General features: G+C 37.8%; 1 protein-coding gene across 4 annotated transcripts in view; it reads left to right on the top strand.

Moving 5' to 3' along the window:
- The window catches only part of RAD50 (RAD50 double strand break repair protein), an 81969-nt gene that overhangs the window by 9793 nt on the left and 54093 nt on the right, over positions 1-18083 (top strand). For all 4 annotated transcript variants that reach the window (XM_069103859.1, XM_069103861.1, XM_069103863.1 and 1 more), the window contains exons 5-12: positions 4745-4930; positions 5110-5314; positions 11519-11647; positions 11912-12077; positions 13722-13915; positions 14211-14417; positions 17142-17324; positions 17741-17898. In XM_069103859.1, the coding sequence (XP_068959960.1) occupies positions 4745-4930; positions 5110-5314; positions 11519-11647; positions 11912-12077; positions 13722-13915; positions 14211-14417; positions 17142-17324; positions 17741-17898 (1428 nt within the window). The remainder of the gene's footprint in view (positions 1-4744; positions 4931-5109; positions 5315-11518; positions 11648-11911; positions 12078-13721; positions 13916-14210; positions 14418-17141; positions 17325-17740; positions 17899-18083) is intronic.

Here is an 18083-nt window from a genome sequence, read left to right as displayed (position 1 = left end):
TAGATTGGAGTTGAGAGAAACTTGAGGCAGGAAGATCCACCGACAGCTTATTTCAGTAATCCAAGTGTGAGGTGGTGAGGGCTGCACTAGAGTAGTGTCAGTGTCAGAGGAGAGAAGGGGATGTATTTGAGTAATTTTGCAAAGATGGCATTGACAGGCCTTGGCAACAGATTGGATATGGGGGTGGAGGTAGGGTGAGATATTGAGGAGTCCAGGATGATTCTTAAGTTGTGTGACAGAGGGACTGGAAGGATGGTGCTATCCTACAGTAATAGGAAGTTAGAGGACAGGAAAGATTTAGGGGGGGGAAATGATGAGTTCCATTTTAGATATGTTGAGTTTAATATTTCTGCTGTACATCCAATAGATGGGAAAGGAACAAGTAGTGGAGTAGAAATTATAAAGTATGAAGCAGGAATAATTGAGAGACATGCTTCTAGAGAAAGATGGAGAAGGTTAGAGTCCAAAGTGCAAGTTGCGAGGGTTGGCTTTGGACCTCACTTTTTTCTTGTTGCTTTTTTGGAGGGGGAAGGTAGGGCAGTTGGGGTTAAGTGACTTGCCCAAGGTTACACGGCTACTTTTTTTGTATTATGTGTCTGAGGCTGGATTTGAACTCAGGTCCTCCTGACTCCAGGGCAGGTGCTCTATTCACTGTACCACCTAGCCACCCCAAAGGTTCATTTTTTCCAAAGAGATTGGAGTACATCAGAGGAGCACACTGGTTCAGGTGAGGGAGGGGTTTGAGTAGATCTGCAAAGGGAGTCAACGATAGAGGACTTCTATTTTCCTTTTAAAAAATGTTTTATGGATTCTTTTTTTGTTTTCCCCAAATAGAACCCTCCCCTGTACCAAATAAGTACAGTTAAGCAAAATAAATGAGCATGTTGGCCATTATGTATCATTACATATATGTGGTCTGCTATCTCTCCCAAGAGGCATGCTTCATCATTGTTTTTCTGGTGGTTTTTAAGTGTTGTTTGCCCCTATTGTGGTCATTGTGTAAATTTTTCTGATTCTGCTTGCTTCACTTTGCCTTAAGTCATACGAGTCTTCTCAAGTTTCTCTGAATTTTCCATATTTGTCATTTCTTATGTTGCAATGATAATCTGTTACATTTGTGTACCACAGTTTGTTCAGCTATGTTATCGATGGGTGGTCTACATTTTGTTAGTAAAGTTGGAAATGTGATTCTTTGTTGAGAGGGATGGGGGAAAAAGGTAGGGGAGGAGTCTGGAGAAGAAAGGAAAAGTTTTGGAGAGTAAATTTGGAGTTAGGGAAGAGTAAGTAATTGCCATGAGTGATGGGCACTCATTTGAGAAAATTAATTTAGCTATTTCAACCTCTGTCTTTCCATTAGAATAAGTCTTATGTTGACTTCAGAAGACATTCTCATACTTCACTGGTCAGTCTAAAAACTTGCTTCTTATACTTTACCATAAGAAACATAGTGAGTATAAGCATTATTCTAAGCTATGCCACATAACTCATACATAACTATTTGACTTTATTAAAATATTATTTTTAGATAGTAGAGGCAAGTTTTACACATTTTGGAGGAAAATTTTTTCCTCACCTCAAAAAAAATGGCTGATTAATAAGTAAAAATAGGCTATGTTGCTTTTTTAAAGCACTCTTAAATTTGATTTTATAAATCTTCATGAAGTATGTACTATTTGCAAAGTACTGAGTTTTGGGGATAAAGAATATGGATAGAGACTGGACCTGTGATTTAGTTGAATAGAAAATTCCTGGATGAGGAAAATTCCTCTCTCAAAACAGGTTGATGTGGGGGGCTATTGATATCCCGTCCTCTTACTTACCCATGGTAAGTCTTCGGTCGTCACCGGCCTCCTAGGAGGAATTACCAGACAGAGCACCCGAGGTTTGCAGGAGTTGTTTATTCAGGCTCAGCTACATCGCGACTGCCCTGAACTTCCGCATCAGGGCAACTTATAGGTACATATAGCCAATCATCTTCTACAGCTCTATTCATTACCTTTTAAGGTCATACATCAAGCAAGCAGGCACTAGCCCATATACCATTACTTCCTGGCCCCCAACAGGTTGACATGTTCTCTGTAATTTAAAGTTGTTTTTTTTTTTAATTTTTAAAAATAGCATTTTATTCTTTTCCAATTACATGTAAAGACAATTTTTAATCTTCAGTTTTCTTTTAACATTTTAAAATTAATTTATTTTTAGTTTTTAACATTCACTTCCATAAGCTTTTGAGTTCCAAATTCAATTAAAAAAAAAACACAAATTATATTTATTTATTTATTTTTAGTTTTCAGTATTCACTTCCATAAGATTTTGAGTTCTGAATTTTCTTCCCTTTCCTCCCACCCGAAGACAGTGTGCAGTCTGATATAGGTTCTACATATACATTCACATTAAACATTTTCATGTTAGTTATATTGTAAGAAGACTTAGAACCAACAGGAGGAACCACAAGAAAGAAGAAGCAGAAAAAAAAAGAGAGCAGATAGTCTGCTTCAGTCTGCATTCAGGCTCCATAGTGCTTTCTCTGGATGTGGATGGCATTTCCCTAGATTCTTGCATTGCTAAGAAGAGCTAAGTCTATCAAAGTCAGTCATTGCCCAGTGTGGCTTAAAATTACTGTGTACAATGTCCTCCTGGTTCTGCTCATTTCACTCAGCATTAATTCATGTAAGTCTTTGCAGGTTTCTCTGAAATCCACATGCTCACCATTTCTTGTAGCATAAGAATATTTCATTACATTCATATTACCACAACTTGTTCAGCCATTTTCCAATTGATTGGCACCCCCTTAATTTCCAATTCTTGGCCACCACAAAAAGAGCTGCTATAAGTATTTTTTGTACATGTGGGTCCTTTTCCTATTTTTGTGGTCTCTTTGGGGATACAGACCTAGAAGTAGTATTTCTGGGTCAAAGGGTAATGCACAGTTTTATAATCCTTTGGGCATAGTTCCAAATTGCTCTCCAGAATGGTTGGATCAGTTCACAACTCCACCAACAGTGTATTAGTGTGTAATTTAGAGTTTTAAAGAGTTGGTTATGAAATTATTTTTCTAGGGTCACACAACCAATATTAGAGGCACAACTTGAACCTAGATCTTCCTAACCTCTGTAACCATTGAGCCATGCAGTATACCCTAAGGATACAAAGATAAAATATGTTGTAGTTTTTGTCCTTAGGGCACTAACATACAACTAAGTTTTGGGGGATTACAAGATGTGTAGGTAGGTTAGTATAAAATAAGGTAGGGAGACATGGTGACAGGAGAGATCTAGGTGCAGTACCCTAGAAAAAATTGAGGATGGAAAGAAAAAGAACACTTTGAGTTTCGGGAAATTAAGAAGGCTGTATAGAGGAGATAGTAGAAGAAAAAAGCAGAAAGCAAAGGCTTCTACAGTCATCCCTTCCACATCATAGGGTTAGGGGCTCAGCACCCCTGTGATCTAGAAAATCTGTATAAAATTTTTTGGCCTTCCCTTTGTAGCAGAGAAGTAGTCTGAATTTTTTTCTTTTTCTTTTATGGGGTATTTACAATACCTTATTTTAAATTTGGGTTAAGTATTTGGTCATAGACTCTGTGTTATCTACTGCCCTTTGTGTGTCATCTGTGGCTTCTGCAAAACTCCCCCAAAATTCCCATTTAATTTTTTATGCCCACCCACAACATATTGAAACTGTGATGAAGAAAGTTGCAATGTGGAAGGTCGTGATGTGGAAGGGATAATTGTAGTCGGAATTGAGGAAGAACACAGGAATTCTAGGCATACAGATGACGGTATGTATAAGTACACAGATGCAAGAAACATACTAAGTTCTAGGAACATATAGTGGTCAAGTTTGGCTAGAATTTATTTTATGTAAGGGTAATTATTCTCTCCCACTTGCATTTGTGAAGTTGCTTCTTTAAGCTCAAGTGTAGAATTTTATTTTTCTGTCTATTAAAAGTCATATTATTGGATCATAGTTCTAGCCCAGCCTCCAGGCCACAGGTTCCCTACCCCTGTTCCAGCTGTAGAGATCTTTTTGGATCCATAGTATGTCATTGTGTTATCTGTGCCTCTTAGCTTTGTATCTTCTGAAAATCTGATAAGTAAACCTTCTGTCCCTTCAGCCAAGTCACTGATAGAAATGTTAGGCAGCATAGGACTATTGTACTTCATTGAGGACCTCACTTCATATTGATCCATTCTGGGTCAAGTAATTCAGGCATTTCTAGATATTCCTAACTTTATTTTCATCTAATCCACATTCCCTCCATCTTGTCTGTAAGTATAATTTGGAGGATTTTGTTTAATACTTTGCTGAAATCTAAGTACTATGTCTACTATATTCTATTATTTTAACAGTCTGTCAAAAAAGGAAATGAGATTAACTTGTCATGATTCATTATATTTGATCATCGCTTCCTTTTCTCACATCACCATAATAATATCGTCCAAAATTTTGTCACAAGTAGAAATAAAATTAACCAGTATGTAGTTTGCAGTCTCCATCTTCTTACTTAAGTTGTTGGGTTTTTTTTTTAAATTCAGGCTTTTTACTTATTTATTGATCATGGACAGATAACTTATCCTCATTGAGCCTCAATTTCCTCATCTGTAAAATGAAGGTGATAGTAATACATGCTCTACCTAGGTAATGAGGCTGTTATGAGGATAAAATAAAATGATGCATGTGAAATTATAATTTGTAATTCATTATACAAATCTAAGTTATTCTTCATCATCATCATCATCTGTAGGCATGGTGAAAAGGTGAGCCTCAGCTCTAAGTGTGCAGAAATTGACCGAGAGATGATCAGTTCCCTTGGTGTTTCCAAATCTGTGCTCAATAATGTCATTTTTTGCCATCAAGAAGATTCCAATTGGCCTTTAAGTGAAGGGAAGGCCCTGAAACAGAAATTTGATGAAATCTTTTCAGCAACAAGGTTTGTAACATTTTATAGCTCTATAAAATAAATTAGTTTATTAGTAAAATTGCATTTGTTTAAATAATTTTGTTAGCCCTTTTAAAATGTTTCATTTGAATCCGAGTTAAGTTATGCTGCTGTTAACTACTGTAACAGAAAAATGTTAAAATACTACTATTTTTATTCCTTTTTTTCAGGTATATTAAAGCCTTGGAGACACTTCGTTCAGTGCGTCACAACCAAAGTATTCGGGTAAAAGAATGTCAGACTGAACTAAAGTACCTGAAACAGAATAAGGAAAAAGCTTGTGAGATTCGAGATCAGATTGTCAGCAAGGAAGCTCAATTAGCATCTTCTAAGGAATTTGTTAAGTCCTATGACAATGAGCTTGGACCACTGAAGGTAATCTACTCATGGAATGAGGGTAATGCCTAAGTAGATGGACACATGTAATGTAATGCCAAGGAAAGGCAACTTCCCAAGGTTCAGAATACCAGCATAGGTGCTCTCCATTTTATTCAGTGACAAACCAAGAACAGAGAAGATCAAAACATGACATCATTCCAAATACAGCATTTACTAAATGTGATTAAATAATCTCCAAGGACTACCCCACCCCAGGACCTTCCAATCATTCAATCAATTACAAAGTCCCTGGTCTAAATACTTCTCCACCCCTAGGCTATACCTTCATTTAGTCCACCACAAAGCCCCTCTTCTCATATGGAGATTAGTTTCCAAACATAAGTAAAATACCTTCATTTGCTCAACCATAGAACACAAAAAGGTCAAAAGTTCCCCACCCCTGGATCACAATTGAATCTACCCCAGAGTTACATCAAGTTTAAACACAGCACTTAATACCCAAATGGAGGTCTTTTCTTCATCTTGACACCAGGCAAGTTCTCAGCAATCTTAGTTCCTGGGGAGACAAGGCTCAGCAAGGCCACAAGATACATTGCCAGTCCCTTCATCAATTCATCCTCTGTCTGTAGAACAGTCCTAGAACCCCTGAAAACATTAGCAAAACCCTCTCCCAGGATTTCTGTAAACATACAACCAGAAAATCCTTCTTCAGGGCTTCTGAACCAACAGAAAGGTTCCCAGACCCCTGCAACAACAGCACTGTCCTTCACCAGTGGACAGTATTCATTCTGTCTGCAGGACAATCTCCAGACCCCTGCAACAACAGCACTGTCCTTCACCAGTGGACAGCATTCATTCTGTCTGCAGGACAGTCTCCAGACCCTTGCAACAACAGCACTGTCCTTCACCAGTGGACAGTATTCACTGTCTGCAGGACAGTCTCAGGGCTTCTTAGCCAAAAGCCAGGTTCCAGGACTTCTTCAACAACAGGACTGTCTTTCACCAGTGGACAAATCTGGCAAAACAACATCAAAACAGACAGACAAAGTACCAGCAAAACAGCCATGTCTCCTCAGTCCTTGGCAGCTCAGGGGGCAGGTCTCAAAAGTCCAGGGCAATTCAAAGTGGCCACCAGCAATTCTCTTAGTCTCTCTCTCTCTGCCTCCACATGGGTGCTGCTTCCAAAAAGGTCCTCCGCCTCTCTCTTGTCTCTCCAAATCTATGTCACCAGTTCCTCCCAGTTCAGGACTTTCTTTTCACATCAACAAGTCCATCCCACAGGTGGGATTAACAAGCTCTGGGTTTTAACACAATCAATTTGAAAACCAAGCCAATACAGGGGAATCTTTAATTGCCATTACTATCACAACACAGTAGGCATCCAAATCCATTGAACTGTCCTCTTCCATGAAACCGTTTTTTACTGCATTAGCTGACAGTGACCTCCTTCTGTCTTAACTCCTGTCGTCTTCTAAAGCCATTTCATTAATGGAAAGGAAGAATATGTACTTCAGCTTTGAAAGTCCAGTATCAGCATAATCTCTTTTTAGACAGTAGGGGTTTTGGGTATTGTTTTTATTCAAATTTTATATTTTTCAAATTATTCCTTATAGTATAGTAATATGCCATTGTTATATTTGTATACTGCAGTTGGTTGCATCATTTCCTAATCCTTGAGTACTCTGCCTGTCTACTAGGATACAGTGTTAAAAATCCACCAGCGAGCATTTATTAAATGCTTAGTATGTGGCAGACATGGTGTGTGATGCCAGTTGTACAAAGACAAAGTCTTTGGCTGTGCAGAGTTTATGTATTATGAAGGAGACATCTTGTACATTAGTAAAGATGATATGCAGAATATCTACAAAATATACATAAGATGCAGTTTTGGGGGGAGGGGACCCAAAACAGCTGAAGTGTTAGGCAAGGCTTCACATGGAAGACATGGCTTGCTCAGGGATTCCAAGAGCCAGAGTGAGGCTAGAGTGGATTCTAGGCCATGGCCCAGGCCTGGGTGGGAGGAAGAGCAAGAAGGCCAATTTGACTTCACAGTGGAGTGTGGGGACGATACAGTTTTCTATATAAGATTGGAAAGATAGGTTGGGACCAAGCTGTGAAGGACTTCAAAAGCTAAACAGGAGTTCATATTTGATCCTAGAGGCAAAATGGAACAGTTTAGTGAATAAGTAAGTGATATAGTCAAACCTGCATTTTATGAAAATCACTTTGGCAGCTATGTGGAGGATGAGATAGATAGGGAGGTAGGGAGTGGTAGGAGACTGATTAGGAGCTCTTCTGATTGTTTAGTCAGGAGGTAATGAGAGCTTCAGTTAGGCTGGTGGCTGCATGAGAGATCAGAAGGGATGGATGCAGGAAATGTTGTGGAAATAGTAATGACAAGACTTGGACACTGATTATGGGTGGGGTTTTGTGATATTACTTTTTCCTGGTTCTTCTCCCTGTGCTGGCACCTCAGTCTCTTGCTATTTCATCAACCGTATTATGCCTCACTACTGTGAGTATTCATCAGGATTCTGTACTAAGTCCTCTTCTCTTTGTTATATATCTTCTCTCTGTCTCATTCTTGCTATCCTCCCCACCCCCAAATAAGCTCCCATGGGTTTAACTATTGACTAAGCAGAGAACTCACAGATCTTATATATCCAGCCCTGTCTCTCTCCTAATCTTCCCCTCTTCTAAACTCCTTCATTCTGTCAAAGGAACCACAGATCCTTGAAGTCTCCCAAGTTTATAATGTCAGCATTATCTTTTATCTTTCACTCTCCCTTGTTTCATATAAAGGGTTAGTTGCCTGATCTTGGTATTTCTACCTTCACAACATCTCTCACATCTGACCCCTTCTCTCCATTTTATACATTTTGCACCTTAGTTCAGAGTCTCATCACCTCTCCCTTATATTATTGTGATAGCATTGGTCTTCTGCTTCAGGTATTTTAGCACTGCAGTACATCCTACAGATTTGCTGCCAAAATTTTCCTAAAATGCAGGTCTGACCATTTGACTCCCCTATTCAGTTAACTTCATTGGCTTCCTATTGCCTCTAGGATAAAATACCAGCTTTATTTATTTGACTTTTACAGCCTTTCATAAACTGACCCCAATCTCATAGGACAGTACTTCCCTTCTTTCACTCTGATCCATCCAAACTGGCCTTTTCTTTTTTCTTGAACAAGATAATCTATGTCTCTCTACCTAAAGTCTCTATGCCTTTTTCGGCTGTCCTCCATGCCTGGAATCCACTCTGTGTCTGCCTTCCCTTCATAGAGTTTTCTTTTCCTTTAAGATGTAGTTTAGACACCACCTTCTACACAAAACCTTTTTTATACCCCTCAGCAACTAGTGCCTTCCCTCCCAAACCACTTGTATTTAATTTTGTTTTAGTATTAACTTGTTATTTACATCTTATGTTTCTTTTAAACGTTCTTGTCTCTCCCATTAGAATGATAGTAGGAATCGTTTCATTCTTTGTACTTGTATCTGAAGTGTCTGGCACATAGGTGCTTAATAAATACTTAATGAATGATTATGAGCTTGGGTGAACTATGGTGGGGACTTCCAATATAAACAGAAGAATTTAGAAAGAGAGATGGTTTAGGAGTGAAAAATAATTCCATTTTAGACATGTTGAGTTTGAGGTGTGTGACATCCAGTTTGATTTGTCCAACAGGCAGTTGGAGATGCACGACTGGAGTGCAGAAGAGAAACTAGAGATGGGTGATATCTAGTTTGAGGAGTCAGCTGCACAGATATGATAATTAAACCCATGGGAGCCAATGAGGTATATATAAACAAGAGACTATAGAGAAAGAATAGAAGAGGACCAGGGAGAGTGTTGGGAGTATACCTACAGTTAGTAGGGGTAATCTGGATTATGAATCAGCAAAGGAGGCTAAGAAGAAGCCATTGCACAGGTAATCCATAAAAGAGAGAATATGCAAGAGTAGAGGGTGGTCAACCATTTCTTATGCTATAGAGAGGTCCAGGAAGATGAAGACTAAAGAAAAACATCAGATTTGGCAACGAAGAGATGATGGGTGACTTTGGAATGATGTTATACAGATGAACTCCTCTGTGGTTTCCTCAACCCATCCCTGTAATTTTCCAAACCAAAATATCCCTTTCCTCCATTAGAATGTAAGCTTCTTGAGGACAGGAGTTGTATTTGTGTCCTCAGTACCTGTCATAGTGTTTGGCATATGTAAGTGTTCAGTAAATAAATATTTCTTCATTTCCTGAGCAAAGTGCTTTGAGATACCTTGAATTTTTAGATAAAATGTTACCTTGATAATCATTCTTATCCATAATTCAGTTAATTTATTTACTTATTTGACAGATATACATAAGGAACTTAATCCTTGCAAACCAAACCACTATTCTATAACCTTAGTTAATATTTTGATTTGTATTGCATTAAATCAACAAGTTAGACAAGTATAATATTTGCTTGACCAATGATATATAGGAATATAATAGCTAGCATTTATATAATACTTGCCATGTGCCAGGCACTGTGTTAAGCACATTTGATCTTCACAGCAACCTTATGAGGTAGATAATATTATTATCCCCATTTTACAGATGAGGAAGCTGGGGCAAACTAAATGTTAAGTGACTTGCCTAGGGTCACACAGCTAGTATCTGAAAAGTTGGATTTGAATTCAGGTCTCCCCATCTCCAGGCCCAGTGGTCTCTTAACTGTACCATCTATCTGCCCTATGCTTTTTTTTTTAAAAATCAAATGCTTTATTAACTTCTGGTTTATATCATGTATTTCCACCAGATTTTGAGTTACAAGTTTTCTCCGTTTTTCCCCTACCCACTGCCCCGAAATAGCGATCCCACGGGATATCCCCTCCTCCAATCTGCTCTCTCCCATCTCTTCTCCCATAACCCCCTTCAACTTTCCAGTAGGGTATGGTGGATGTCTATGCCCCAGTGCCTGTGTATCTTATTTCCCAGTTACATGTAAAATAATATTAATTATATATATATATATATATATATATATATATTTTTTTTTTTTTTAACATTTGATTTTAAAACTTTGAATTCCAGATTCATTCCCTTCCTCCCTTGTCAACCAACCTTACTGGGAAGATAAGCAGTTCAGTATAGGTTGTATATGTGTAGCTATGCAAAACATTTCTAAAGTGGATATATTGTAAAAGATTGACTTTATTTCCCTCCCTCCTGTCCCACCTCCCACTTCTTCTATTCTCTACTTTGATCCTGTCCCTTTTCAAAAGTGGGTGCTTCCAACTTCCCTCTCCCCAGCCTGCCCTCCCTTCCATCATCCCCCCTCTCATCCCCTTCCCCCCTACTCTTCTGTAGGGTGAGATACCCTATTTAGTGTGTATGTCATTCCCTCCCTAAGCCAAATTCAATGAGAATAAGGTTGACCCATTCCCTTTTGCCTTCCTGTTCTTCCCCTCCATAATTGTAACCATTTCCCCTTGCCTCTTCTATATGAGATAGTTTACCCCATTCTGTTTCTCCCCATCTCCTTTCATTATATTCTTCTCTCACCTCTTAATTTCACCTTTTAAGTATTATCCCTTCCTATTAAATTGGTCCTGTGCCCTTTATCTTTGTATACCTGTAAACATATATACACACATTCACATCTGTATTCATATGCCCACATACCCTCATATATAGACATATATATATATTTCTATTCCCTTCAACTATTTTCATACTGAGAAAAGTTTCATCAGCTACAATTATCGTTTTTCCATGTATGAATGTGAATAGTTCAACTCTGATAAGTTCCTTAGGATTTCTTTTCCCTGTTTACCTTCTCATGCTTCTCTTGCTTCTTGTCTATGCCCTATCCTTTCATTTCATCTCCTCTGCCTCGATTTCTGTCAGAATCATTTTGAAGCTGTCTTTATACAGACCTCTTATATGTCTTACGTGTTAAGTTAATGCTCACTTTTATTTCATGGTTTTTGTAAAGGGTATTTCTCTTTCTCTTAGTTTCTCTTGAGTCTTAGTGCTGGGCTGGAGATGCTTGTTTCTGCTTTTGTGGGGTATTTCCTTCAAAATCCTTGATCCCCTTAAAAAAAAATTTCCTACCGTAGAAACCTCTCTGCTATCCTTAAATGAAGTGTGTTCAGTCAAATTAAATTCCATGAGCATTTAAAATGTTTTAAATGAACAAATTAAGCTGTGTTGAGTTTGAGTTTCATATAAGAAGAGCCTTATTTCATTTTTCAGACTCATCTAAAGGAAATAGAACAGAATCTTTCTAAAATAATGAGGCTTGACAATGACATTAAAGCTCTGGATAGTAGAAAGAAGCAAATGGAAAAGGACAACAATGAACTAGAGCAGAAAATGGAGAAGGTTTGTATTGAAATTTTATTCGACCTTAGGATATACGTTGTATAAAAGAGATTATTGTGTTAAACCATGGCATTGCACTGTTCTTTTTGCAAAATCATTATTTTGATGTTAATATTTTTTGTGTAAGTAATAGTGAGATTTGGAGCTTTAGGTTTTTTCCCTTCCCCAAATAATGGCATATATACACAAGTTACTACTAGTTAAAATAATACTAATATCCCTTCATATTTTTATTTTAAAGCTGTTTATTCTGGTTTTTCCTAGGTATTTCAAGGGACTGATGAACAGCTAAATGATTTGTACCATAATCACCAGAGAACAGTGAGAGAAAAGGAAAGGAGACTGAACGACTGTCAGCGAGAGCTGGACAGAACTGATAAAGAGTCTAAGCTGCTGAATCATGAAAAATCAGAATTGCTTGTGGAACAGGGTAGAATGGACTGTTTGAACTTTATTCATTTCTAGAGTCCGTGTGGCTAGGCGTTATTACTGGAGAGATACTGTGGGGGAAGAATACTGGATCTGGAGCCAGTAAGACTTGGATTCAAATCATACTTCTGATATCTCCTAGCCATGTGACCATACGTGGGTCATTTAACCTCTCTGAGCAGCTCTCTAAGTCAGGTGTTCTTTATCTTTTTTTTTGTCTCATGCACTCCTTTGGCAGTGTGATACAGCCTAGGGACTCCTCAGAATATACTTTTAAATGCATAAAATAAAATATGGTTAGAAAGGAAACAAATTACATTAAAATGTGGTTACAGGGGCGGCCAGGTAGCACAGCAAGTAAGAGCACCGGCCCCAGAGTTGGGATGACCTGGGATTGAATCTGGGCTCACACACTTAGCACCCACCCAGAAACACCTGGCCGTATAACCTTGAGCAAGTTACTTAACCCCAATTGCTTTAAAAAAAAAATTTGGTTACAAAAAAAATTTTAATCTACTTTCAGAGGCCCCATGCTAAGAATCTGTATCTTAAGACTTCTAAACATTTCAATCTATATAGGGTTGCAGTCTATGTTGGTAAGAGAGGGTTCTCATCCTACCCTAATAAACTCATGAAATCACAATCGATCTACTGTTAACACACATCTTGGGAATTAAAAAATATATTTTAAGGGAGTATAAACACTTTATTTGACAATTTGAGATCAGGAGACTATTTGAAAAACAGCAACACAACTGTACATTAAAATCAACTTCTTAATTATGCCAACAGATAGGAAAAGAATGTTCATAAAATACTATGCTAGAAGACACTTACCAAGTTGTTTAATGAATAATAATTAAGGAACATGTAGACCAGTAATGTAAGTGCTATGCTTTTCCTTAAGAATATTCTACTAAAGCATGTAGGTGAAAGGATGATACGTTCCAAAGATCTGTGACTTAGATGTGGGGAACTGTTTTTACTGAACCAAATCCTAACCTTTCAGTGACTTTAGAACATAAGTTATAGGAATTTGCTTGAAACACAGAGATGTTAAGTAATTTGCCCATGGTCATCTAGCTAATAAATGTCGTGAATGGAAATTGATTGAACCCAGGTCCAAGATTCTAAGCCCAGCACTCTCTCCATTATAATATACTACCTCTAGATGGTGCTTGTAAAATACTTTTTATCTTCCAAAAGTCTGAGTAATATAACTATTGGAACATACAGTCTTGAAAAGAATTGTCCATGGCATTTTTCCGTAGTATCATATATTTTTGGAATCAAATGTTAAAAATTAGTCTTATTTAACTACTCTAAGACAGTGACTCGACAATTCTGAAGGACTTATGAAGAAAAATGCTATCCACCTCCAGAGAAAGAAATGATGGAGTCTGAAGGCAGATTGAAGCTTACTTTTTTGAAACTTTTTATATTTCTTGGGTTTTTTTGGTCTGTGTACAACATGACTTTTTTTTTGAGTTCTAAAAAGTTAGAACTCAACTTTTTAGAAAAACTAATGTTAAAAATTGTTTTTTACATGTAATTGGAAAGAATAAGATATAAAAAATTAAAGTCTTAGGTCTTAATTTTATAGAAATAGAATTGTTAATGACTTTGTACTTCTTTTTATGTAAAGGTCGTCTACAATTACAAGCAGATCACCATCAACAGAACATCCGAACTAGAGATTCATTAATACAGTCTTTGGCAACACATTTAGAATTAGATGGTTATGAGCGAGCACCATTTAATGAAAGGCAAATTAAAAATTTTCAGAAGCTTGTGAAGGACATAGAAGAAAGAGAAACAGAAGCTAATAGGCGAATGATGGTAAACATTTTGTAATATATTGATCTGTGGTGTTTTTCATCTTTTTGCATGGGTTTGCCTAGTCTAGGTATTAATCTTTATGTGGCATTTAATATGAGATCTTCGAAAATAATATGTATCTTGGCTATAAGATATTTTAAAACTCTTACTGAGATATACATTAAAGGAACTTGTTTTTTGTAAAGGGAAAGAAAGATTGAAATCTTTATGTTTTAACAGTCACAAATGAATTTCCCTTATATAGCTAAGTATATAATGACAAAATTGTTAATGCTTTTTTTATATTTGTATTTAGAATGACTTTGCAGGAAAAGAAAATATGAAACAAAAACAGATAGATGAAATAAGGGATAAGAAAACTGGCCTGGAACGAATACTTGAACTGAAATTAGAAATTCAAAATAAGAAACAGACTGAGCTGAAAAATGTAAAATATGAACTGCAAGAGCTAGAGGGATCTTCAGACAGAATTCTGGAACTGGACCAAGAACTTGGAAAAACCGTAAGATGTTTGTCTAATGTAATTAAGGAATAGACCTAATTACTTACTCAACATCCTCCATACTCAAATTTTATCATATTTATTGACACACAAACATGGTAATGTGGTAGACAATACAAACTGGTATTGTAAGCAAGCATTACTTTGTATACCTTTGTAGAAAAGTATCCTAGAGGCCCTCCCTGCCACTCAGCCAACCCCACCCCCCCTGCCAGGAACACATAGAAATTTCAGCCTATGGTAATAGGACTTTTAAATGTTTTCAATGTTTTTCAACATTTAACAAAAAATTAAAATACAGGCACATAGAGACAGACTGTTTGGAGATCATAGCTCCTTTCCCCCCACATTTCTTTTAATTTCTTGTCTTTTTAAAAAATGGTTTTCAGTTAGGCTGTTTTTTAGGGAATAGGTGTTCTGTATGCCAGTACAAAAAAAGAAACAATCCTAAGTGACCTTGTATCCTGATGGAGACAAAAATACATACTTGAGTATATGCATAATAAATGTAAAATGAATAAATGTAGTTAAATCCAAAATAGTTTCAGGGGAGGAGCATGTTAGCAGCTGGTGGGAAGGAGATTAGAAAACATTATTTTCGGGGCGGCCAGGTAGCACAGCAAGTAAGAGCACCGGCTCCAGTGTTGAGAACACCTGGAGATCGAATCCCGGGCTCAGACACTTAGCACCCACCCAGAAACACCTGGCCGTGTAACCTTGAGCAAGTTACTTAACCCCAATTGCTTAGGGGCGGCTAGGTGGCTCAGCGAGTAAGAGCACCGGCTCCAGTGTCGGGATGACCTGGATCAGATCTGGGCTCGGATGCTCAGCACCACACCCAGAAATAATAACTGGCCGTGTAACCTCGAGCAAGTTACTTAACCCCAATTGTTTAAAAAAAAAAAAAAAAAGAAAACATTATTTTCAGCAGGTGGTGCTTCAGTTGTATCTTGAAAGGAAGAGAGGGACTCTGTGCAGTAGAAGTGAGGAGAGAGTGAATTCCAAGCATGAGGGATGGCCAGTGCAAAGGCATGGAGAATGGAGGTAGAGTGTTGGCTGTGTGCTGAAAGAAAGCCAGTTTGCCTGGATCAGTGAGCCCAGACATGGAAGTAATAGCCAGTGAAGGTAGAAAGATAGGTTAGGACCAATTTATGAAGGATTTAAAATCTAAACAGAGGAGCTGATCCTGGAGGCAATAGGGAGCACCTGGAATTGATTGAGTAGGGGAGTCTCATTAGTCAGGTCTGTGCTTAAAGAGAATTCCTTTGGTAGCATTTTATAGGAGAAACTCAAGTGATTAGAAACTTGAATCAAGGAGACCAATTAGGAAATATTTCTTGCAATAATCTAGCTGAGAGGTAAAAGAGGGCCTCAACCAAGGTGGAGACTGTGTGAGTAGAGAGAAGGAAAGAAATAAAGATGTTGTAGAGTTGTGGCAGCTAGCTAGATATGGGGTGAAGGTGAATAATGAATTGAAGATAATGCTGAAGTTACAAACCTGGAAGACTAAAAGGATGGTGATGTCTTCGATAGAAAAAGTGAAGTTTTAGAGAGAAGAAGATTTAGGGAGAAAGATGGAGAATTCCGTTCTGGACATGTTGAGTTTGAAATGTCTCTGTGACCTCCAGTTTAAAATATCCAGTAGGCAGTTTGTGATGTGGGACTAAAACTCAAAGGAGAGACTGGGACTAGATATATAGATCTCTTAGTCATCTGCATGGAGTTGATAGTTAAACCATGGGAACTGATGGAGTTACTGAGAGAGAGACTTGTAAAGAGAAGAAAAGAGGGTCTTATATAAGACCTTGGTGTACACATACCATTAAGGGATGTAGTATAGATAATGAGCTGGCAAAAGTGACAGAAAAGCTGTCACACAGGCAAGAGGAAAACCCGGAGAGGGTGGTGTCCTGAAAATCCTGAGAAAAGATAGCATCGAGGAGGAAAGAGTGGTCAACAGTATCCCATGTGCCCAGTAGTCTGAGAAAGATGAGGGCTTAGAAAAGATCCTCTTTGGCAATTAAGAGACTGTTGGAGAAAGTAGTTTCAGTTCAGTGATGAAGTCTCAGAAGCCAGATTGCAAAAGGTTGAGGAGTGAGTAGGAAGAGAAGGAGGTGAGGAAGGCAAGTATAGTCAACTCTTTCAAAGGAGTTTGGCTGAGAAAGGGAAGAGAGATATGAAATGATAGCTTGAGGATTGGTGGCATCTAGTGAAGATTTATTTTAATAATCTTGGCATGTTTTAAGGGATTAGTGAGAAACCCAGTAATTAGAGAGAGGATGAAAATTTGAGAAGACTGCTGATGTAGTATGCTGCAGAGGATAGGAGTGAGTGGTATCAAGGACACAGGAGGAAGGACTGGCCTTGTCCCTCTTTGTCAGAGCCTGGCAAAAGAAGGGCAGGATGAGAGATGGTGTCAAGGATATTCTTTTTTTCTCCACTCTCTTTTGGACCTGTTGGTTTATTTTTCTTAGTAGTCTTTCTGGTGGGAATATTCTTCATGAAATTGTCACCAAAATACAGCACGTTCCTTACATGTGTTTGGCCAGTTGTTCACATCCTATGAGTCCATAAAGTCTCCTCAGTTGGAATGGAGAATGTTTTTGGTCAAACCTAGATGTTTCTGCCTCTTTTTTGGTGCTCAATAGCTTTCCATTGGATTTTCCAACTTCTTGTTATTTGCTGCTGCTCAGAAGGTACATTTATGCTGCTTTTTTTCCTTAGGAACTTGAACTTGGAAAGGCAGAGGAAAACAGTAACATAGCAGCGCTGAAAGAAGAAGTACCAGCACTGCTACGGGAAAAAGGCGACCTAGACAGAAGCCTTCGTAAATTAGACCAGGAGATGGAACAATTAAACCTCCACACTACAACGAGAACCCAAATGGAAATGTTGACCAGAGACAAAGTATTATATCTTAATTTTGGTGATATTAATGTAGTATTGAAATTTTTGTTTGGCATTAGTAACTGATGAGGCAGTGTATTGTAGTAGATAGAGAGATGGCATCAAAGCCAGGAATCCCTGGGTTCATGTCTCACTTCTGACAAATACTGGCTGTATGATCTTGTGACCATGGGCAAAAACAAAACTACTGCCTCAGGGGACTATAGGCAATTTTCTGGAGACTATAAGCTGCAGAGAAGATGTCCTCTGTTGGGAGCTGAGTTTCCTCAATTGGGAGGTCCCTATACCAGTGAAATCACAGGTCTAATCCACTTGGTAACTGAGATAATGATATTTCATTTAATGTTATAATTGGCATAGCAAAACTGTCAGATGCATTTCCATTAAAAATAATAGTCTTAATTTTTTTTCCATAGGCTGACAAAGATGAACAAATAAGAAAAATAAAATCTAGACACAGTGATGAATTAACTTCATTGTTAGGCTATTTTCCCAACAAAAAACAACTTGAAGACTGGCTTCATAGTAAATCTAAAGAAATTAATCAGACAAGAGACAGACTTGTCAAATTTAAGTAAGTAGTTATTCATTTGATACTTATTGTAGAGTCTCTTTTTTATACTGGACCAGTTTTTAAAAATTGTTCCTAAAATCAGTTATCGCAGTGAAATGGCATATTTTAATAGTTGACATCATATAGCATCTTAAGATTTGCCAAGTGCTTGAGGTACATCATGTTGTTTCGTCTTATGGCTAACT

This window comes from Petaurus breviceps, unplaced genomic scaffold (assembly GCF_028583685.1).
Source record: "Petaurus breviceps papuanus isolate PSGF00001 unplaced genomic scaffold, PetGlider_PUasm1.0 64, whole genome shotgun sequence".
Taxonomy (NCBI): domain Eukaryota; kingdom Metazoa; phylum Chordata; class Mammalia; order Diprotodontia; family Petauridae; genus Petaurus; species Petaurus breviceps.
This window is presented reverse-complemented; position numbering and strand designations above follow the sequence as displayed.